General features: G+C 47.1%; 1 protein-coding gene across 1 annotated transcript in view; it reads left to right on the forward strand.

The window, feature by feature from the left end:
- HYDIN (HYDIN axonemal central pair apparatus protein) overlaps positions 1–24,269 on the forward strand; it is a 2,467,744-nt gene that overhangs the window by 1,161,931 nt on the left and 1,281,544 nt on the right. The window contains exon 32 of the mRNA XM_085640020.1: positions 8,494–8,630. Coding sequence (XP_085496146.1) covers positions 8,494–8,630 — 137 coding nt within the window. The remainder of the gene's footprint in view (positions 1–8,493; positions 8,631–24,269) is intronic.

Genomic DNA, 24,269 nt, shown 5'->3' on the forward strand with positions numbered 1-24,269 from the left:
CTTGTTTTGTCGAGTACTTGACTCCTGGTGCAGTAGGGATGCCCGGGTTTAAGTCCTGTAGGGCCTGCCGCCGACACATGTCGGTAGCGGACCCACAAACCTGTGTTTCTTCTGCTTGGGACACGCCCATGACCCCAAGGCATGCCCCGTTTGTCGGGCCATGGCGCCGAAAGCTTTGCGGGAGCATTCCCGAAAGTTGTTGGAGGTCCGGCAATCGGTTCTGCGCCGATCGAGGCCCCGCTCCCGTGGAAGGTCAAGGGACCTGTTGCGAAGCCATCAGCATCGCTCACAGGAATAAGAAGTCGAAGAAGTGACATCGCTCTTCCTCTACCCGTCACCAGTCGCGGGACGCGGTGGAGGGGGCGGGCGGTCACTCTCCCACGGCTCCATTGGAGCCTCCGTTGCGGCCTACCCACCCTTTCCGGGACCGCATGCAACTTCGGATGAGGTGCAGGCCTTCGTGTCGGCCTTGTGCCATTTGTTTGCCCCATCGGGTACCTCCGGAGCGCCTTCGGGCCCCGCGGATCCGTTGGGAGGGTCTGCCTCTGTGCTGCCGCCTTTGGCCTCGGCTACGCCGGCACCATACCCTGTGGCGCTGCCAGCTCTGGCCTCGGCACCTTCTCTGGATCCGGCCTCGGCGCCGGCACCGGGCGCGGCACCGCCGCTGACGCCGGACGGCACCGAACCGGGGCTGGTATCTTACCCCCCCATTCTATTTCTTGGTGGGGAGTTTGTTCCATTTCCCCGGGCACCACGTCCTTTCCGGCCTTTTCAACAACCGGTGGACGAAGGGTAGTACTGGGAGGTGTCTGAGGATCCTCTTGCAGCTCAATGCGAGTATGAGCCTGAATGGGAAGGCGATGTGGAGGGTCCAGTAGATCTGGATTTTTCTCCACACCCTGGTACACTGTCCCCTTCTTCCTTGGCTACGGAGGAGGTTGGAATCTTTTCAGTGGTGTTTCATCGGACGGCTGAGGCTCTTAACCTCGAGCTCCCTTCTGTACCTATCAGGACCAATCTCCTGACCGACGTGCTGCAGCCACAGTCCTCCTCTGCAGAGCCGTTGCGGCCCTTCAATGAGGCGCTTACTGATATCCTGTTGAGCACCTGGAACAAACCTAAGTTCCTGTAGACAAGGGTGTGGCACGCAGCCATCGCCCGGCGCCCGGCGATCCCAGCTTTCTCACACAACACCCGACGCCTGAGAGTCTGGTTGTCCAGGCTTCTGCCTCGCCGAGTGCATTCCCTTCTGCTCCTCCGGTCAAGGAATCTAGGAAACTGGAGCAGTTTGGGAAAAAGATTTTCACTTCTGCCAGTTCCAGGTTGCGAGCGGTGAATACTGCGTGCCTGTTGGGCTACTATTCCCATTCTGTGTGGGATACCGTGTCACAGGTGCTGCCTCAGTGCCCTGTGGAGGCACGGGCGGTTCTCTCCCACGCCATTACCGAGGGGAGAGATGCTGCTAAATTTACCATCCGTTGTGGGCTTGACATGGCCGATTCTCTCGGCAGGGCACTTTCCACAATGGTGGCGCTCGAGCTATGGCCCAGTCCCTAGGTCTCGCCGCCACTCCCCTGGGTCCGCTTTTCGCTCCTTTCGGAGGTCAGGGTCGAGGCGCCCAGGCGCGTTCCTTTCAAACCCGCAAGCTTAAGCAGCCGCAGTCTCAGCGCAGCCGCGGATGTGGGGCCCGCCGTGGTGGGTCCCAAAGACAGTGTGTGGGTCAGTCCACCACCGCTCCTGCTGCCGCTGCCTCAAAACCTTCCTAGTCCTAGGTTTCAGGCCTATCAGACACCAGTGGGTGGCAGGATTCACCATCACCTTCCCCACTGGCGCGCCATCACCTCAGATAGGTGGGTTCTTCAAATAGTCCGAAGGGGCTACTCCCTCCCCTTCAAGTCTACCCCTCCAGCCATGCCACCTCAGTACCACCGCATGTCGGGGGATCACTTGCCACTTCTCCAGCAGGAAGTTGCGGCCCTCTTGGCCAAGGGGGCCATTGAGCGCGTTCCGACGCCAGAAATAGGTTGGGGTTGTTATTCCCACTACTTCATGGTTCCAACGAAGGACAAGGGCCTGTGTCCTATCTTAGACCTCCAGAACGTCAATCACTTCCTCCGGAAGGAGAAGTTCAAGATGCTCACACTTGATCATGTCTTGTCTGCCCTAGACCCACAAAACTGGCTGGTAGCGTTGGACTTGCAGGATGCTTATTTTCATATACCCATCCTGTCGGCCCACCGGCGTTACCTACGGTTCACGGTAGGCCACGAGCACTTTCAGCTCACTTTCGGCCTTACCAGCGCCCCTCGGGTGTTCACGAAAGTGATGGCGGTGGTCGCAGCTCATCTGCACAGATCAGGGGTTTCAGTCTTTCCCTATCTCGATGACTGGCTGTTGAAGGCGGGCTCACCCCAGGCAGTCGTCTCCCTCCTCCAGACTACGGCCGACCTCCTGCATTTATTGGGGTTTTCCATCAACGTGCCGAAGTCGCACCTGATTCCCTCTCAGAAGCTCCTCTTCATCGGAGTGGTTCTGGACACGGCGCAGTTTCAGGTTTATCCTCCCGAACAGTGAGTCCAGGAAGTAGTCTCTGCCTTTCATCTCGGGCAAACTGTCACTCTGCCGACCTTCTTATCGCCTCCGCACCCTTCGAGAGAAGAAGAGGGGCTCCACCGTCTGGATCCAAATCGTGCGTTTTCCTTCTTTCTCAACCGCACACAACAGTTCCGGGTGGATGACCGGCTCTTTGTTGGCCAAGAAAAGCCGGGCTGTGCTCAATCGAACTATTTCCCGATGGGTTGTTTTGTGCATTAAAGCCTATTACTCTCTGGCTAAAAAGGAACCTCCGGTTGGGCTCCGCGCCCATTCTACCAGGGCGATGGCAGCTACTACATCGTTGGGACGCGGTGTCCCTCTGCAAGACATCTGTCAGGCAGCCACTTGGGCCTCGTTGCATACTTTCACTAATCACTATTGCCTTGACAGTCAGGTCCGGAAAGACGGCTTCTTTGGCTGTTCGGTACTTTGTGACTTTCTGGTATAATTTCACTTCGCAGACCCACCACCGGGGTTGGTATTGCTTGGGTATGTATTCTAAAGTAAGTAATCTTATCACTAACGTGTCTCTTTCAGATGCACAAGTTACTTACTTGTGTAACGGTATATCCGTAAGAGACATTAGTTAGTGATAGATTCCTTACCGCCCGCCCATCCTCCCTGTTCTGCGAACTGTTCTCTAGGGTTCAGGTCATCTCTTTCAGGGTTTTAGTTCTATTGCACCAGTAGTCAGTCTCTGGCATGGCTCTGCACTTCTGGCGTGGAAAAGTTGTGTACAGAACTGACGTCCACGCGCGTGGACACATCTAAGTAGCTCCGACGACGTCATCTCAGCGGCTACGACGCCAGCGACGTCCGCGGAGCCATACGACGATGCCTACCGACGCCCAGGGGTACTGCTGATGAAAACTATCCAGATCCAGTCTGACGCCTGGGGATATTCTAAGGTAAGGAATCTATCACTAACTAATGTCTCTTACAGATATATCGTTACACAAGTAAGTAACTTGTGCATCAGGTGGCTCCATTCGGCTCCGTGTGTTGTCGTCGGTCACCTATATATGCGCCACCAAGGCACGCGGATGCCAGTTCTTTACTTTCCGCGCTAGTTAAGGGCCGATCCGGGAAGAGTTAACCCTCTGTCTGCCTTTTTTGTACTTTTTATCGACTTCAGATTTTTTTCCAAGAACATCGTGTGCAAGGATGTCTTTTAGGAAAACAGGGTTCAAACTGTGCAGTGCGTGTGCATGTGGTACTGCAATAAGCAGGATGGGATGGGGTTGTGGACCCTTTGTTGAGAGGCCCTGTGACTCTGGACATGTCTGGAACAGCAGGTCATAACCCTGGTGGTTCAGCACCTGGCAGGTTCTCCGAACACCAGGGTAAACAAACTCAGCCGTTGATGCCAAGTGGATACCGAATATCGTCTTCAGTCAGAAGGTGGTGCAAGGTCTCTTTTAGCAGCGGGGAGAACCTTGTTTAGATCTGTTCACCTCCAGAGAGAATGCGCAGTGTCAGCAATACTGCGTGCTGGAGTTTCCAAGGCAGCTATCACTCAGCAACGCCTTTCATCACGAGTGGAGCTCAGGCCTTCTATACGCCTTTCCACCTATACCACTCCTGCCCAGGGTTCTGAAGAGGATCAGGAGCTACTGGGCCCAAGTCATTCTTTTGGCTCCAGACTGGGCAAGGAAGTCTGGTATCCAGAGCATCAATCCTCCATACAGGGTGCTCCTTCAGAGGGATCTTCTGTCACAGCAGCAGGAAAGCGTCCTCCACCCGAACCTGTCAACTCTATACCTCTATGCATCGAGATAGAGCGGCGGCAGTTGATGGTTTTTGACCTTCCTCCCTTGGTATGTAACATTATTTGGCATCCAGGTGGCCCTCCACTATAACTGTATACAGCTGCCTTTGGCAGAAATTTGTATTATACTGTACAGAAAGATCTATTGCCCCTCTTTCTAATGTTCTTCTATTCATTATAACCCTTGCCTAACAGGGCTTTGCTTTGGGAGCTCTCAAGGGTTATCTTTCTGCTCTATCTGCTTTTTTTGCAGCTGGCAGACCAACCCTCTCTCTTTAGGTCTCTGATTGTAAATAGGTTTTTGAAAGGGCTGGCTCACTTGTTTCCTCCCACGCCCTTTGTTATGCCGCACTGGGGCCTTAATTTAGTCCTCATTTATCTTATGTGTGCTGCTTTCGAGCCTTTACACAACTTTCCCGTCTGTCCGCTTACCATCAAGACAGCCTTTCTTGTGGGAGTAACATCTGCCCGGAGGGTGAGTTGCAGGCGCTGTCTTGTATGCATCCCTACATGATGTGTTTCTGAGACAAAGTGGTGCTCCGCACCCGTGCTTCATTTTTGCCAAAAGATGTGACCCATCCATCTGGGTCAATCCATCACGCTGCCCACCTTCTTCCCTCCCCCGCATCCCTCTAAGGAATAGGAGCATCTCCACTGACTGGACCCAAAAAGAGCATTGTCGTTCTACCTTGACCGCACAAGAGAGTTCCGGGTGGATGACCAACTCTTTTTGGAGTATGTGGGGCAAAGAAGGGAAGGGCAGTGCAAAAAAGGACCATCTCTCACTGGTTCGTTCTCCTAATTAATATCTGCTGTGCCTTGGCTAAGAAGCAGCCCCCTCAAAGATTAAGGGCCCATTCCTCCAGGGGTAAAGCTGAGACTATGGCCTTGGCTCGGGGTGTCCCAGTCCTGAACATCTTTCAGGCACTAACACGGGCATCCTTGCACGTTTGCCAGGCACTACTGCCTGGACAGTCAGGTCTACAGGGACTGGCATTTTGCCCGTTTGGTCCTGTAGGACATCGTAGTGTAAGGTATTGGTCTACAACCCATCACCGGGATGGTATGGCTTAGGTATCTAATTCAAAAGTAAGGAATCGCCCGCTAGTAGTCTCTATCAGATGAACAAGTTACTCACCTTCGGTAACGGATCTGGTAGAGACTCTATCTAGCTGCAAATTTCTTACAGGCCCACCAATGCCTCTCAACTTTGCGGACTGATTTTGTTAGGACTCGGGTTATTCTCCTTTTCAGAGCCCTACTTTTGCACAGGACTACGTCAGTTACTTCGTGGCTACTGACGTCTGTGCACCTGGGTGGAGCCTATTTAGGTGACCGCAACGTTATAACTGACGCTACCGACGCCGTCGATGTGGAGCGCAGCCGAATGGAGCCACCTGATGGCACATGCAAGGGGTATTACTCGAACAAAAGATTCCGGGTCCAGCCTGAGGCCTGGGAAATTCAAAGGTAAGGAATCTGCAGCTAGATAATGTGTTACCGAAGGTAAGTAACTTGTTCGATGACTCAGGTTAACTCTGTCTCCTCCTCCTGCTTTTTGATCCTCCGCATGGTTCATAAGAAATTCAAATGGCCATCCCATAGTTCACTATGCACCATCACCCAGGCCCTCATCTCCATCCGACTACGGAAATGCTCTCTACGCATGGATCTTAGCTCACCTCCGACAACTACAGACCATACAGAACGCTGCAGCCAGACTCGTCCTGAATCTCCCTAGATGAACCCACATCACCCCTTACCTCAGGGAACTCCACTGGCTCCCTGTACAGAAGAGATATAAGTTCAATATTCTGACCCATGCATACAAGGCCCTACAAAACTCCGACCCGCCTACTTGAACCACCACCTGAACTTCAAACAGCCCACCAGACACCTCCGCTCCGGGTCCCTTTCTCTTAACTTCACCCCCCCCCTCCTGCGTCCGATTTAGCAGAGGTCACTCCTTCTCCTACCTAGCAGCAAAGACATAGAACGAGCTGCCTTTTCATCTACGGACCTCCCCATCTCTTTCAGAGTTCCAGAAGTCCCCGAAGACCCTGCTATTAGGCTAATCAACTGGATCCTGCCAGTGCCTGAATACCCTTACGGGTGACAATAAGCTCTCAACAAGTCTGATAATTGATTGAATCTCAAAACAGACAGGTGTTCCCTCTGTCACTTCTACTTTAATCTGCTGTGTTGGTCTGAATGTTGAGAGAACACCACACAAGCAGAAGCCTTGCCTTTAGCTTAACAAAGATGATATCCTACTCTCCATACAAAATAATCCCTCATAAGAGATATTGTCAGATTTGGTGAACACACAGTGCATATTAATTGGAGTGTGTCTTAAAATGTTCCTTTAACAACCCTATATCAAGTAGGTAGAACTGGGCTAACGACTTTGATGGAACGCTTATCTTGATCCGTCAAGACCTATGTGTGTTTTTTGCCAGAACTGTGGCCCCAGTCATGGACCGTCTTACAGGTATGGTCGCTAGATGGATAAAGATCCATTGTTGCTGGTGATCGGAGTGGCTTTGATGAAGATGTTAGTGAACCCTAAAGGGTTATATTTGTTTAACAGACCAATCACTCTTAACAAAGCATTCTTTGTCACTCTCTACTGATGTCTGAATTGGAGTGAAGGGCAGGCATGGCTACATTGTGAGGGACTCGTACTCCTTTATGAGCATGGAGGGTTTTCACATCTTGACCCAGAAGTTTACCTTTATGCAGCTCGTTCTCACAAACTGATGAACTGGTGAAATGAGCTATGATTACAGGGTTTCATTTACAATTGTGTTAGCGACACAGGTGCGAAAGTTAAACTACAAGGTTAACATAGTTGGTTGACTAATATAGCATGCCAAAAACTCTTAAAGATATTAGGTCTTGAAACTAAGTATTTCGCTGCCTTGTTATTATTTGATAACCCCTCTCTCCCTTAATATCGGAGAGGGGTGTTTGAGATGCCTTGCCTAGAGCTTGTCTAACCCTGGTCTAACCACATCTACAGGGATAAATAACTTTTAAACCTTGGTTAGTTTTTGTTGAAAGCAGACAAACCAGGATTCTTGATATATTCGTATACTGCTGGCTGTACCAAGTAGTAAAAGCACTTAGCATAGAATTCCCCAACGAGTCAGTTGTATTCCCTCTACTAACGAAAGTTGTTCAAACTCAAGATCTGTGACATTGGGTGATGTATACCTACTTTCACATTGCAGCTGAGGCGTAAAGATGCTCTGCCATCCAGATTGTACTGGGAGTCAGATGTGGGTGGGCAAATTACAGGTGAATTCTGGGAGTTTTGCTTTAGATAGACTGCCCTGATATCCATTATAAGTAGACACAAGCTTTTGCATTTCAGATTTCTGCATAATTTTTTTAACTTTTAATCCATGATGTAATAGAGGCAAGTAACCAGTAGTGGATCATATGGACCTTGCTGGAGCTGTCTGCACATACAGAAATATTGGAGAGGCTGCTGGTTGCTCTTCTGGGCTATGTGCACAAAATTCAGATGCCAGCCTGGAGCCTGGACACAAAATCCTTGTTTCTAGCTATGCATTCAGATGTTTTGACTTGTACGCACAGTAAAAAAATATAACGGCAACCAGTATTCCGGGGAAGCTGTGTAACACAATTTATATGAATACAATGGTTCCCTCGGAGTAGTACTAGAGAACACACAAACACTTTGTTTATCATAGGCAATCAGTATTTATTGATGATGTTTTGACTAGAATCTAGTATTCGAATAACATCAAGTCTTCAATGAACATGTAGGTGCTCAAACAACAGCGCGGTATGCACAGGCCTCACTGACAGCAGGAGACTGGGTTAAAGATGTGAAATGAATGTGCTGAGTTCTGTACTTTGCTCCAACCAGTCCTGGTCCATTCCAAAGTTTATTGGGCTCTCTCCTGGCATACTTATCGAGGGAGTAGCAGAATGAAAAATGAGGACATGAATAATATTCATTGTAACGTTATTTGTCTATCTGGGGGTCTGCTGATCTAGTGAAGCTCTTCTTTTGACTATTACCTACGCCTCGCAACTGGCAGTTTATGTTGTATCGATGTTTGCCTCACTGTAACGACCTCTTGTATTTGTCATTGCAGAGCTCTTCTGCCTCATTATGTCCTTGACTTTGGCTACGTCATTCTGGGAAGTGTCCGAACACACATCATCAACATCACCAACACGTGCCCGTTTCCTGTGTCCTTCTATGCAGATCGGAAAAGTCTTGCTGATACAGGTAATGCAAGGAGAGAAAAGCCAACAGTTCTGAGTGTGAATACCCTACCCATGCCTTAGAGCATCACCTTCTTTCGTATTGTTGGGGTTATTTATGGTCCTACTAATTCGAGTCTCCCCTGATATCAGCCACACCGTAATTAAACTGAAGATAGAACAACCCAGTGAACCTTGACCTGCTCCTGACCCATACTTAACTGTATATTACTGCTTTGTCAGTTTCCTTAAATCCATTTTTAGGTTGAGCATTCAAGACCTCTTGTATATTCTTTAGTATATATTTATATATTAGTAGCCTTTTGTTTACTTCTCAGCGCCTAAGATGATACAGAGAGAAGGAGGTGCAGAAGGAAAGGGGGAGGTTAGGGTCTGATCAGCTAAGTTAAAACCAGCGTCCGGTGTGCTTCATTTGCAGCGCCTGAGTCGGTGTATAGTTAGTTTAAAGACAAGACAGTTTAAAAATGAAATCCTGAACCACTTGTGCTGTGGCTATTACCTCAGATAAGGTTGAGGGTGTTCCGCAGTTTACGGTGGTCTTGCATACCAAGGCATACTTTGCCATGTTTCGTTCTCTTGAGAAACATTGCTTGATCTGGTGGTTAGTTCATAGTTACATGCCAGTTACAATAGTAGAAGTTGCTAGACTTTACGATGTACATGCATAAGTTCAGTCACATTCTGCTTCCGGATTTGTTGCCTTTTTCAGCCAGGTTGTGAGGTTTTTTTGGCTAGGCCAGTGAAGATGATGTGTGTACCTTTCGTGAAATGTTTTCACTTAGTTCAGAACTGGGATGGCATAAGCCCAGCGGGTGCAAGAAAGTTGTGTGGATTCAGGTGCTCGAGACAGTGGGCACTAAAGGTACCCAATGTTGCTTATCTTTTGTTCTGAAGCCAGGAATTGCAGCTTCCCTCAGGGGTAGCATGTCTGAGGAACAGTAATAGAGAGTGGATGACGGTAAACCTCTGCAGCTTGCTGGCCCCATGATACCCCTGAAGAAGCATTTCATCACGTGAAATGTGTAGTTGTGAGATCAAGATAATTTGAAAAATATGATACTACAATCTATATGTATGTGTCCACAACCTATTATACATAAATACATTCTTATGTTGCAATCAGGATTGTGAATGGTTGATCAGAAAATCCAGTCGAATTAATGGCAGTTTGTGCAGAAGTTGCTTTTAAGTTTGAATCCATTATTTTGTCTATGTATGCCTTGAACAAGATTTGTGTGTTTATATAAGAACTTTTCTATATATGTATTTATAACCATTGTCACTCCCTAAGAAAATAATGTCCAATGTTGAACATTTAGATCAGGAAGATTCCTGATTCTCTTAGGTTGTTGGAGTCACACTGGTTGCGGCAAACCAACATATTTTAAACCCAACCTAATGTTAGGTTGTGGAAATGAGCCTATTTAGGGGCCCACCGGTGCAGGGGTTCACCCTTATCTGTCCACGGGTCCTTAAACCAACAAAGAAGAGATTGACACTGAAGCTGGAATTCAAAAAAACACTTTTTTTCACTCATGAGTGAGACCACATCCATACAACACCCTCAAGTGTTCCAGGAGGTAGTGACTTAAATACACAGACCATGGGTCTTTTATACTGAGTTTGTTGCAAAGTAAGCATGGAGACTCAAATAGAAGGTACAGTTCTTCACAGAAATAGTTATCGACAAACATGGGCAGATGGATATCACTTAGTCAGCGAAGATGGCGGGGAAACAGAACTGCTTACATCAGTAAGACATGATGGACAGTTAAATTTTTAAACAGGTGCATTCTAGCAGCTACAGGCCTCTCTGAGCTCATACATTGAGCTTAGAATAGAAGGAGTTAACTAAAGCTGATGACTCAAGCAGAACAGAAAAGCAAGCAACAGTGAAGACGGAAGAATCACATGGCTAACAAAATGGATGCCACAACCAAGATGGCTTTAGCTCATGCTAACAGCAATTATTTGCAATTTCCACAAGGTTACTTATAGAGTGAGTTGTTAAATGTAAGTAAGGAATATGCTATAATTACAATGTCTGCATTTATATGTTTTGACACAGATTCGGAAGCATAAGGGACTTTCCAAATTTTCACTTTCTTTGTGAGGTTTTCTGTTTGTACCATTTTATACCTTGGTGCTTTTAACTCTTCCTATTTCCTTCGTTGGATCTTTCCTGCTCATTGTCCTCCGTGGAGTCGGGATTTTCACTGTGGTGCGGTTTGACTTAGTTTATTATCTATACTAAGCTTCTGGCTTACAAAAGGCTTTCGTTTTCTGGTCCCTATGAGTTGTCTGTTTAATGGCAGTCTTGATGCCATCTATGTAAAATATATGTCAAGGAGGAACAGATAAATATCATTTTCAAGATAATCATTGATTATGTAAAAGGAGGTATACTTAGAACAACTTCATTTTATATGTTTTGCCTAAAAGTCTGGCATGTATCTGTCTCTCCTGGAGATATGTTGGACATTTTCAGTTTTTACTCATCTAGTAATGTGTTTCCAAGATAGACCTGCAAAAAAGGATTGCTTTTTATGGTTTTGCCTGCTTCGTCGTCCTCTCTTATGAGTCTTGAGTTTAGACAGGACCAATGGAGCTGTTGGGGCCCACCTCCCTATCACCCAGAGTCCCAGCCATGGTGAGATATTGGGTTTTCATCTCTGTGTCATTTGTGGTCACCTGGGATCTTATAGTTCTCCCCTGCCTCTCCTTCTGTCTTTTGGTTTGATGGAATCATTTTACTTTACTACTTCCTGGCCTGGTATTTGCAGTATAAGTTTCTCCCAATCCCTGCACGCCCCCCTTCTCTTTCCTGGTCGAAACTCTTCTAAAAATGGCATTGTATGTGTTCTTTAACCATTTTGCATTTGCAGCTGCTCCTGACACTTTATTGAGGGTTTCCTCTTTCAGTTATTGTCTTGGGCACAATCAGCTCTACCACTGTGTATCTTCCCCCGGCTGTAGTTGGGAGTTTAGTGAAGATGCTGCCTCTGGTGCATCTGTGAGGTTTTCCCTCCATTGTTTGGGAGCCTGTGCAACACATACCTCAACCTTTGGCAGACCCTCCATATTGGAAAGTGAGCTCCTATTAGCCTGTGCAAATCTGTTGTTAAAACCTTTCTGTTCAAAAAGGAGATGTTAGTGGTGTGATCAGACAACCCGTATGTCTAAGGTGAGACATAACCCACAAATTGTGCCTTTGTCAAGCAAACTAACCACATTGTTAGGGTATCAGTTTGCAAATGCAAGCTGCACCTTTTGGAACTTTCTTCCCATGATCTGTTCTTAACAAGACTGAATGAGGTTTACTAAAGGGACCATCTTTTCCGCTTGGCTTTTGACCTGCAAATAGGTTATGTACATCTGAGCCCAACCTTGAAACATGCTGCAGCCCTCAGGACTCGAGCCTCTAATAAGTATTCTTCAGTATCAACATGGAGCCCTGGGGTGTCCCTACTGGCAAACATGGACACCAGCATTTAAAATTATTCTGAGGACAACCAGCTGTAACAAAACATTGCTTCAGGACACAATATCACTTTGCTGAAGACTTACTATATGTCCAGTACCCACCTCAATCTTATCCCATCCAAAACCAACCTAATCCGCCTTGTTGGTGCCAGCCAACAAGACCAGGTCTGACAATGACTGGATGAGATGAACCTTGAAGTTTCTTTTGCCATATCTTGCCAGCAGTGTCAAATCCCTTTGAATACAGCAACATGAAATAAAAAAAAATACATAGTGCATAAAACTAAAGCCACTTGGTGCCAACTGTCGCTGATCCGTAAATTGGAGCAATTCCTTCTGGAAGAAGGATCCTGAACAGGTTATCAAGCATTAGTCCTCTCTCACCTAGGAGAAAACAACATCCTACTTACTGGCACACTATAGGCACAGAGAGTTAGGCTACCACCCTATACATGGGGAATCTGATCTGTGGAATCCCCAGGGTTCATCGCTCAGTCCCACCCTGTTCATCATCTACATGACTCCACTCATCAATATCATCAGATCCCAAGACATCACCATCATGTCTTCCTTAGACGGTACCAAACTCAGCCCATCCCGGACTGACAAGACAACAACCACCAGAACTAACTTCACCTTCCCGCTTTTTGTAGCAAAAAATGGTTTTGTCTGTTTCCTGACTGAAATAGCATGTCCTTCAATAGAAGTCAATGGGGGAAATTAATTCTCCCGATTATTTTTTTTTTAAATCTCCCACTTTCCTCTTCTAAAATATTGGTATGTATGATTATACACTAACTACCCTCTCTGTGCTCAAGATTAGATGGCTTTTATGTCAATCTCAGTGGCCTTGCATTTATTGGTGGCTTCCCTCCATATTCTGTGTTTGTCCTACTCACAGGCGCTTTTCTGCATAGCTAAATACATATATGGTCCCAAAGGCAAGATCGATTGAATTGCAAATGCTTGTTTTAATTTTTCTGGTGACTGCATCTATTTAACTTTCTTGAGAGAAAACGACCAGCATAGGTCAGCAAAATACCAGAATCCCTTTAGCATTCTCTAGATTCCAGTCCATAGAAATTGTCTTCCGTGAGCACCTGTGGACAATAATATTTTTTTTCAAATCTTGTATTTTCAGTGATATGACCACCAAAGGCCCTGATTATGTATTAAAAACAGAGCTTTGGACTATACCATTTCCCGCTGAAAGGCAATATTTCTCTCCATGTTTTCCCATACCTGGCGTGTCACGCAGTTTGGTCCTTACTTTCCACCATATTAAAGAACAGTAGATGTTTCGGCACCCGGGCCAATGTGCTGCATAGTTAAATACATATAAGGTCCCAAAGGCAAGACCGATTGGGTTACAAATGCTTGTTACCAGTGTTAGCAAAGAGTACACTAGTGGTGTTATTCTGATAGCAAGGAAGCACCGGAAGATTCTAGTGAGGAAGATTCATTATCAGTACGCAGTCTTTCCTTTCAGTCTGATGCCTGAATCTCTCACATTCTGTAGATGTATAACAAGTGGTAACCGCCGACCTTGATCAGAAGGTCTTTGAATGCCCATATGTGTATTGCTGGCTAACCAAAGCCAACATTTCAGTAAAGTTGAAACGATATCTGCACGGCACAATGTTTGTACGATGTCTGCTGTGTCTAATACATTTTCCAAAGTCCATCATGTCTCCATTTCAAACACTGACCTACCTATTAGGTACTCCAGACACGGTGCAAGGAGAAGTGTTTTAGGGAGAAATGTCAGCATCTCATGAAAGCTCCACATCCAACAGTTTGTCAGATTTTCTCGCTTTCGGGAATAATGACTTCCTGAGTAACCAGTGCTTAATTTGAGCTGGTGGTTACAGATGGGGCCTACTGGCACTCTTTTTGTGGCTGATGGGGCCCACCAGTACTTATTTTTCCTTATCACACATTCCCCGAGAGAACAGAGGGGAAAACACAAACGGGAAAGAAGAATGGTAAAACAAAGAAACAGTCAACAAAGTGAGAAAGCGGGAGCCTGCTAGAGTGAAGCAAAGGGGCAGGGACGGTGTGGTAGTGAATTAAAGAGCCCTGAGGTGGATTCTGGACTACGCAGCGTTGATATTCAGCACTGTGACATTCAATAGCACCGGCCGCTGTCTTTTGGGCAGTGGCACTCATGTTACAAATTAGGCACTCTTCTTAACTGTAGTTCTCAATCGCAAGATTACTTCTGAGACAAATGCATCAATGTTTAGAAGATCATTGGTCACTGAAACTGGACCGTTGGGGTGACAAATTGCAACTGACACAGATACCAGCTCACTCCCTTTGTGGTCAGCGGAGGAAGGCTTGTCAATCTTCCACAACATCGAACCGGCTTCTAGTGAGCATACCTCCACAACAATGCGCTATTTGAATGAAAAAAGTGTGATCCGCTCCACATAGCTGTCGTTCGAAGCCAAATTTATTTGGCTGTGACTATTGTCCAGAAAACCTGCTGCTTAGGCAATTTATCCTCTGGGAGTCCAGAATCAGCAAGCAGATTTTCTCACCAAGTTCGACGAAGAAAATCCTGAATGGATAGTAAGCCAAATGGTTCTTCACAAGTACTTTTCAAAATGGGGCGTAGACCTGTTTGCAAAAGCACTAAAAGCCAAATGCCTAAACTATACCTCCAGGAAATGGAAGCCAAGCTCGCTGGGCAATGTCCTTTTGAGCAACTCGTCAACGTAGTTAGTATACACTTTTCCTCCCATTCCTTTGATTCTGTAAGTACTGTTTAAGTTTAAGTTGAAAACTTCACAGGCAACACTGATTGATCACACTTGAGTGGCCCAGACAGTGGTGGTTTATGGACCTGCTTCAGATGTCTTTACAATCCCTGAAGCAACTGCCATGCAAAGCAAACCTGCTGACACCTTGCGCTTTCAAGTGTTCCATCTGAATCAGACATCCATTAAGTTTGGCAAAATGGCCCTTGAAATCAGATAATATTAGCACTTGAATTTGCGACAATCTTGCATGGACATTTTAAAAGTAACTGAGTGGCCTGCAACTAGATTCTCTTATGCTCTCAAATTGAAGAGGTTTTATCATGGTGTAGACAAAATAAAAAATACAAGTAATCATGGCAAATGTGCTGCATCTGGCGAAGTCTAAGCTTAAATTGTATCTGATTAATCTCTATATGGGTGTGAAGACAGCATACCGAAAAGGTCCGCATCATCCTTCATTCTTCAAAATTCGTTTTCATTTCACTATATCTTTCACATAAGCATTTTTTCTGTTTGGGAAATGATTCCCACTTTGAGTTCTTCAAAGTGTGGTGGACCTAGAGCAGGATGAGTGGTAACTCAGAGTCAAAACATTGCTTCTATTCTTTAACCCTTGAAAACTGTAGTGACACATATTGCAACAGGATGAAATTCTAGACTCAACTAGATAGAAGGCAGGTTACTTCCAGGTAGTGTAGTCCAGCTGTTTTGTTGAATTCCAGAATTGTCAAAGGGTCATCTTCACAGAAGCCATAGAAGCCCAGGTCTTGGCCTTCTGCCACGAATCTGTTTGGTTCCTTGAGGCTGCAGAGTTGTCAACATCAATATCAAGAGCATTGAAGCCAGCATCTTGTACGCTGTTATCATCATACATACATCCTCCTTTGTTGAGATAATATTTAATACTGTGACTGCAATCAACAGCACACTGCTCCGAAGTCACATTTAATATTGGAGCTCATGAGATTAAAAACATCCCCCTCCCAAACCCCCTGGCTTCCATACTGAACATCTCACCACCCACTCGGTTCCCTCCTGATCACATCTTGCTCATTTAAAAAAGGAGAAGCCGTCATAGGCCTTATGCATAGGTTGCCAGTCAATGGTAAGACAATGTCTATAGGGGATCCATTACTAAAACTATTCATCTATGACCTGCAGTGATTTTTAGTTTGAGCCGCTCAACCTGGGAAAACCTTGACTCTACTTTATTCTGACTGGAATGACCACAAGTCTATGTCTTAGGGATGAAGAGCCAGTCATGTCATCATGTTTTTGGTGGCCGTGTAACATGTAGGAGTGTGGTAAATAACTTTGTGTCTCCATCGGAAAATACATTATCTGCAAGTGACATCCAAGTTCCCCAGAGTCAGGTAAAGATAAAGGAGCAGCCTATTTTTTTTAGGGGACATCCTGTTTCCTGACTGCTAAAAGCCCAGTAGGAGTACAGTATAAATCCCCAACCCAGCCTGCAATAAAACCCAATGAATGCTGGTGAACCAAAGTGGGACAGATAGTATACCAGGTTTTCCAGATTTGTAAAGGTATTACATTAGATATATGAGTGCTAGGGAGGCGAGGCTTGTAACATCGGCAAGATGGCCGCACCATGATGGAGCTCTGGTGGCCTTGGGGAAAAAACAGCTGCAAAGATGATGCCTGTGCCTATCCTGCTGCACAGATTGTGGCCCTGAGGGCATAACTTCACTGTTGCCTGCTGGCACATGGCAGTGGACCAAGAGATGCTGAAGGAAGACATGCCCACTGCCAAGGACTTTGAATCCTTGGCCTCTTATACCGCGACCTGGCCGTCTAGCATGCTGCAAGCTGCGGGGAAGGGGACGACGTGGCGGACGGAAAGTGGGGACGGCCAGCAGGGACACCCCTCCACCACGTCCTGAAGTCTGAGGTAGGACAGGGCCTGCGCACCTACCCTCCTTCCTTTCCCCGGGTGGCAAAGGGGAAGGGCAAAGACTAATCATCAACTGGCTGCGTGCAACAGATGAGGCCTTCATAACTCTTGCTGGGTCCTACAGCTTCGAAACCACATGGCGTACTCAGTTGAGGCATCGGACTGAGAACTGAGTGTAGTGCTTTCTGTATTGCTCAAGCCATGTTATTACATCTTCTTAATCCATGGGCTGTCTTAACTGATCTTGCCAGCCTCTGACTTCATATACTACTAAACTGTCCAACTGCCCCCTCTGGGCACGGCCAGGCACCTTCTGAGCGAGGTCGCTGGGGCATATTTGCCGGTAAGTGAGACATTCCCTACTTGTCTCTACAAAAAAAGGAGAGTGGAGGTTGCTGAGCCTTGAAGCAACTTCGCCCTGACTACAAAAACAGTTGTCATAATGTACACTACAACCCTGAGAGACTTGCCCAAGATGGGACATCGATCCAGGGCAAACTGGTTGGAAGCCTCAGGTACACAACTGACAGACACACAATGGTAATACTGTTGTTGGAGCACGAAAGAGATTTCAATGTATGGTAGTCACAGTCTATTACATTACAACTTCTTCCACCAGGTCTACTAATCTCTGGCAAGGCTGTATAGGTATGGGGGGGAGATATAGCAATGCCTGAGAAAGATGTAACACTCCTGCGGCTGCTTTTTTACACCTGGCATGGGACGCCAGGTAATTACTGAATACTGAAGTAGATTGTTCCAAACCATAAATACCATTGTGGGCCTGACTGTGCAGCCTGCGGCCCTAACAGTGTTAGCATCTCACACCCCATCAACACGATTCTTGATGTCGACCCATCAGGACCTCGCACCGCAGCCTCGTTGCATTTTGAAACCAACGCATTGCCTCTGCTGCCTGACACATGTTCAACTCAGATTCACGCAAACACTATGCACCCAGGATTTAAGGAACTTTGATTCGGTGGGCCTGACTGGGTCCCTGTAGCCAGCCCATGCTCCATTGCGGTCGGCCTGAACTTTTGACTTTGTCCTGGTCCGGAGCAACCAAATATCCCAAGTTGGCCCTTCCTGTTTCCAAGTGCTATTTTACAGTTTATTCTTTAAAAAATCATAACTCAAGTTCTACATATTGAATGTTTGTCATTTTGGTTTTGTTTTATTTATTACATTGAGCTCTATTTTTATAACCAGGTGTGGAATCTTTTTGTGTGGTGTTTTTACTGTTTGAAACGTTGCACAAATACTTTACACTTTGCCTCTAAGTTAAGCCGGACTGATCTGTGCCAAGCTACCAGAGGGTGAGCACAGGATAATTTAGAGTTTACTTGTACCTTACCCAGACTAGCATTGTGGTTATTGCTTAACCAGGACTTGTACCCCATTCAACCAGTAACCCAATTTGCAACATTCATCTAGGAAAAAAAGCCCCGGCTGGAGACAAATCTTGTTAGGCACCTGAGATTTGCCATCAGATTAATCAAAGAGAAAACTAGGATATTGTCCTTGAATCAGGTAGTGCCTTGTATTCATTTAGCATAGTGTGATGCATCATAGGCCTTCATGATTTTTACTTTCACGTTAATCTTTGTCCATTTCAGATGAAGTGCTTGGGGTTTTGAGTTGGAGCATGGTTGTACCCATTCACTGTGCTACCTTTCAGCCAGAAGGTCGCCACAAGATTTTAATCTAATTGCATGGCAGTTTTAGACTACTTGTAAGAAGATGGCTCTTTATGTAATATATCAATAAAGAGTCCAGGGGTTCCCTTACTAGTGGACAGGGCTTGCTATGCAGTAACAAATGCTCTTTTAGGGGCTAGTGTGGTCCAACAGCCTTAGACTTAACACAGAGGAGTGTGAGACATTTGCAAATATACACAAACTGATTAATAAATGACAACATGACTCAAGAAGGAGATCCTCAACAATTTATAAAAAGAGCAAGTATCTTTATATATGTTTAGGCATCAGAGAATAATCATTCATTCTGATGGATACTTCTGCCTGTGGATTCCTCACCTTCTGAATACCCCCTGCCCCAGCATTCCCCGGGAGTTATTTCCTAGTTCTCCCACGTCGACGAGGGCGTCATAATGCTACGGCTCCGCTTGTGGCTTCCCATGACGTCACCGGAGCCATAAAAGGACCTCGTCGGCGTGATGACGTCAGTTCCCTTTTTTCCGCGCCGTCGACACGTAACGGTTTTTCTAGGGGCTCTCCATTTTCTTTAGAGAAAACTTTGTATCCTCAAGGATTTTCAATGGCTACTTCTAGGAAGACTGGGTTTAGGCCCTGCAGGGCAGGGTCACATGTCAATCACTGACCCGCATTAAGATTGTCTTTGGTGCTTATCGTCGGATCACGACGTCAAAGAATGCAGAAGCTGCAGGAAAATGAATCCAAAGGCCATTAAGGAGCGCAAGGCTAAGCTGTTTATGGCCAAAGCCAAAAAAGAGAAGAGGGGCCGTAAAAGAGCGAAGTTGTCGTCGTCTCATACTTCGAAATCGAAAAAACATAAGAAGTCCAAGAGGAGACATGGCTCTCGGCACCGGTCGTTGAAGGTCAGGGCTTCGAGGTCGAGGTCGAGGTCGCCTTCTCCAGCTAAAAGACTTCGAAGAAAGGACTTTGTTTCTCCTTCTTCGACTCGATTTCCACGGGTGACGCCGTTTCCATCTCCAGTTCCGAGGTCGCCGGTGTCGAAAGGCTCTTTGACGCATGAAGGATCTCCGGCTCCTGCTATGTCTCCGACGCCCAGGGAGTCGTCTCCAAGCCATGTGGCTTTGCCTGTGCGGGCGCCGTCCCCGGCTCCGCAGGCTCCAGTTCAGCCTCAGGTGGTTCTGCTTCAGGAAGGTACGGATCCATATCCTCCTTTTCCTGTTCCTGGATCAGACCCAGCGCATTTTATTAATGCAATGTTTGGCATGTTTGCCAGGGCCTCTACTCCATCTGGTGCGCCTTCGAGCCCCGTGGGTCCTTTGGCCTTTAACTTGGGTGTTCCTCACCACTATCCTCAAGCACCCTTTATGCCATTCTTGCCATCGACTCCGGCTTGGCATTTCCCAGCACTGAGGTCTTCCACTCCGGCTCCGCGGACTCCATCGGCTGTCGAGTCGGCGCCACCTCGAATTCGATCAATGCCGAGGTTTGAGGCTGAGGCTGCTCCATCGACACCATTGATGTCCTCACTGACGCCGATTCTTAAACAGCGCTCTAGGAGGGAGGCGCAGGGAGACTCCATGAGGAGTAGGAATATGCACAGGATCAGGAGGAAGGAGAAATTGTTGTCTGTGGATGAGTTTGAGGGCTTACAGAAGGCCAGTGGGTTGGATACTTGTCCTGAATATGATCTTTCTTCCCCAGACGCTGGAGTGTTACAAGACATTGCTCCTTATCACGTGGTGATAAGGAAGGCAGCTGATTTGCTTGATCTGCAACTTCCTTCAGCGGAGGTAAAATCTAATATCCTTGCGGAGGTTCTTAATACATCTTCTTCAGCCTCTGAACCGCTGCTACTCTTTAATGATGCCTTAACGGAGCCTATAATGGAAGTTTAGCAGAAGCCTTTGTCTGCTCCTGCAGTTTCTCTTTCCATCTCAAGAAAGTACAGATCTGCTCCTGGGGATCCAGCTTTCCTGTCTTCGCATCCATCACCGGAAATCTTGGTGGTCCAGGCTTCTTGTTCGAAGCAGTCTTCTGGTTCTTTCCCTACCATACCTGGTGATAGGAATTCTACAAAGATGGAGCAGGCAGCAAAGAAGGTGTTCTCTTCTGCTAGAATAGCTCTGAAGTCCACTGATGCAACCTGTCTTCTCGGGAGGTATATCCATGCTTTGATGGACTCAGTCAAGCAGCTTGCTCCAAAGTTGCCTGAAGATGATCTAAATAATTTCTTGGAGGCCCTTTCTGATTCTGGAGCTGCGGCCCGTCAGGTGATACAATCTGGTCTGGACACTGCTGACTCTGTGGCTTGTGTGATGGGGGTCTTCTGTGGAGACAAGAAGACAAGCCTGGCTTAGATCGTCCGGATTTTCTCCTGATGTTCAAGCGACTTTGGTGGATTTGCCCTTTGATGGGTCAAGACTATTTGGGTCAAAGGCTGATTCTGCCTTGCAGCGTTTTTAAGGATAGCAGGGCTACTGCAAGGTCTCTAGGCCACCAGGTGCAATCCAGAGGATACGGCTTCAAGCAATATTGTGGTTTCGGAAGAGGTGCTTCCTTTCGTGGCCGCCAGCAAGCTCAACAGGGCCAGCAGCAGCAGAACCCTTTGTACAAATCGTACAGAGGAAATAATAAAGGGCGTCTTAGGGGAGCCTCTCGGCAGCAAACCTCCTCCTCCACTTCTCCTCCCTCCACCGTTGGTACTTCAGGAAAGCAGTTCTAGATCCCCCATTTCAGAACATGTTGGTCCGGTAGGGGGTCATGTGTCCCACTTTCTACAAGATTGGAAATCTGATCACTTCAGATCGTTGGGTTTTAAATCTTGTAGAAAATGGGTATGCCCTCCCTTTTTTAGAGGTTCCTCCTCCTTACCCTCCTCGCCAGGGTAGGTGCTCAGAGGACCACTTACTGCTTTTACAGCAGGAGGTTCTTACCTTGTTAGAGAAAGGTGCGATAGAGGTGGTTCCGGAGCAGGAAAGGGTTTAGGGATGCTACTCCCGGTATTTCCTGATCCCCAAAAAGGACGGTCGATTAAGGCCGATCTTGGACCTCAGGATTTTGAATCTTTATCAGGCAGGAAAAGTTCAAAATGTTGACCTTGGCTCAGGTTCTTCTTGCGCTGCAACAGGAAGACTGGATGATGTCCATCGATCTGCAGGATGCGTATTTTCATCTTCCCATCCTGAAGTCGCGTCGGAAGTATCTCCGGTTCACGGTAGGATCGCAACACTATCAGTTTGCGGTTCTTCTGTTCGATCTCACTTCCTCGCCTCGAGTCTTTACGAAGGTGATGGTGGTGGTAGGGGCACATCTCAGAAGGTCAGGGGTTCCTGTTTTCCCCTACCTGGAAAACTGGCTGTTGAAAGCAGAATCTCCAGAGTTGGTGTTACACCACTTGCAAGCAACAACACGACTGTTGTTCAGCTTGGGTTTCCCGATAAATGTACCCAAATCTCACCTGGTGCCTTCACAGCGCTGCCTGTTCATAGGGACACTACTGGACACTACTGTGTGTCGAGCTTTCCCACCTCCGTAGAGGATTCTCGACATACAGGAAATGATTCCTTTATTTCACAATGGAGCGGTTGTTCCAGTCCTGAAGGTTCTACGTCTGCTCGGTCTGTTCGCTTTCAGCATACTGTTGGTCAGTCATGCACGCTGACACATGAGGGCACTCCAGTGATGCCTCCGCAGGCAGTGGTATCAGCACAATGGAGATCTCGGGGAGAAGGTCAGAATCTCCAGAGAAGCTGCAGCGGAGTTGACTTGATGGGGTGTGCAGGACAACCTGTCTTAAGGAAAACCCTTTCAGCTTCCCCCAGCTGTGGCCACAGTGATCATGGATGCCTCCACTCTAGGGTCAGGTGCTCATCTGGGGGAACTGGAGGTCAAAGGTCTTTGGTCTCCAGAGGAAAGGTTGCTTCACATCAACCTTTTGGAATTGCGGGCGATACGTTTGGCACTAAAGGCTTTCCTTCCTTCCCTTTGCGGTCAGTTGGTTCAAGTCCTGATGGACAACACTACCGCGATGTGGTTCATCAACAAATAGGGAGGTGTAGGGTTGTATCGTCTCTGTCGAGAGGCTCTGCGACTCTGGTTCTGGGCTCAGAACCATAAGATTTGTGTGTTTGCAAATCATCTAGGCGGTTTGCTGAATGTTCATGAGGACAGTCTCAGTCAGCATTACTCGGCCGATCACGAGTGGCAGCTTCATCCGGAGGTGGTCCATCACATCTTCCAGATGTGGGGGTCAACTCGGTTGGACCTGTTTGCCACCCACGAGAACACGCACTGCCCGTTGTTCTGCAGTCTCCAGTATCCGGTGCAGGGAGCGCTGGGGGACGCGTTTCAATTGGATTGGAGCTCACAACTCCTTTACCCGTTTCCTCCCATACCCTTAATTCCTCGGGTTCTGAGGAAGATTCGCTAAGACCGGGCCCAAGTCATATTGATCGTCCCGGATTGGCCAAGAAGGGTATGGTACACAGATCTTCTTCACCTCTCATCGCACCCTTTGCTCCGTCTCCCTCTCAGGACAGACCTCCTCTCGCAGTCGCAGGGGCAGGTTCTACACCCACACCTCCAGAGCCTGCACCTTCATTCTTGGAAATTGAACGGGGCAACCTGAGTTCCTTCTTTCTCCCACCGGATGCTGTGGATGTTATTTTATCGTCCAGGCAACACTCCACCAAGTCTGTTTACTCATCGTGATGGCCTAGATTTGTTAAATGGTGTGGAGAGAGATCCATTGATCCTTTAAAGGCCCACTTGTCGGATGTTCTTCAGTTTTCGCTGTCCTTGGCCCAGCAGGGTTGTGCTGTGGCGACTGTTAAGGGCTATTTGTCAGCTTTGTCGGCGTTTCTATGTTTGCCAGACCAGATGTCTTTATTTAAGTCCCCCATTGTCATGAGGTTCATTAAGGGCCTTACAAATAAGTTTCCTCCCACTCCTTTCATTATGCTTCAGTGGGATTTGAATCTCTTTCTTACCTTTTTAATGGGTTCTCCATTTGAGCCTCTTCATACTTGTCCTTTGAGGCTTCTTTCTTTTAAAACGGTCTTCTTGATTGCCATTGCCTCGGCTAGGAGGGTAAGTGAGCTTCAGGCTCTTAGTTCAAAGCCTCCATTCTTGACCATTCATGCAGATAAGCTGGTTTTAAGGACCAGGGCAGCTTTCCTTCCCGAGGTTGGTTACCCATTCCAAATGGGACAGTCCATTACCTTACCCACCTTTTATCCTCCACCTCACCCTACCAAGCAGGAGGAGAGACTTCACTTTTCGACCCTAAGAGAGCTATCAGCTTTTATTTGGACAGAAAAAGTGATCTGAGGCTGAATGATCAGCTCTTTGTGGGCTACGTTGGGAAGATGAAAGGCAAGGCTGTGCACAAGCGGACTCTCTCCCGGTGGATTATCTTGTGCATCAAGATTTGCTATGCCTTGGCCAAGAAGGACCCTCCAGAAGGTATCAGAGCTCATTCCACTAGAGCTAAATCTTCTTCTTCTGCTTTGGCTAGAGGTGTTCCTGTAATTTATATTTGTAAATCAGCAGCTTGAGCCTCCCTCCATACTTTTGCAAATCATTACTGCTTGGATTCGGAGGTTAGGAGGGATGGCCATTTTGCTCGATCTGTGCTGCAAGATTTTTTGGTCTAGGCAGGTGGACACCCTCCTCCGGGTGAGGTACGGCTTTGGGATTCTATTCAGAAGGTGAGGAATCCACAGGCAGAAGTATCCATCAGAAGAACAAGTTACTTACCTTCGATAACGCTTTTTCTGGTGGATACAATATTTGCCTGTGGATTC

Source organism: Triturus cristatus, chromosome 12 (assembly GCF_964204655.1).
Source record: "Triturus cristatus chromosome 12, aTriCri1.1, whole genome shotgun sequence".
Taxonomy (NCBI): Eukaryota; Metazoa; Chordata; class Amphibia; order Caudata; family Salamandridae; genus Triturus; species Triturus cristatus.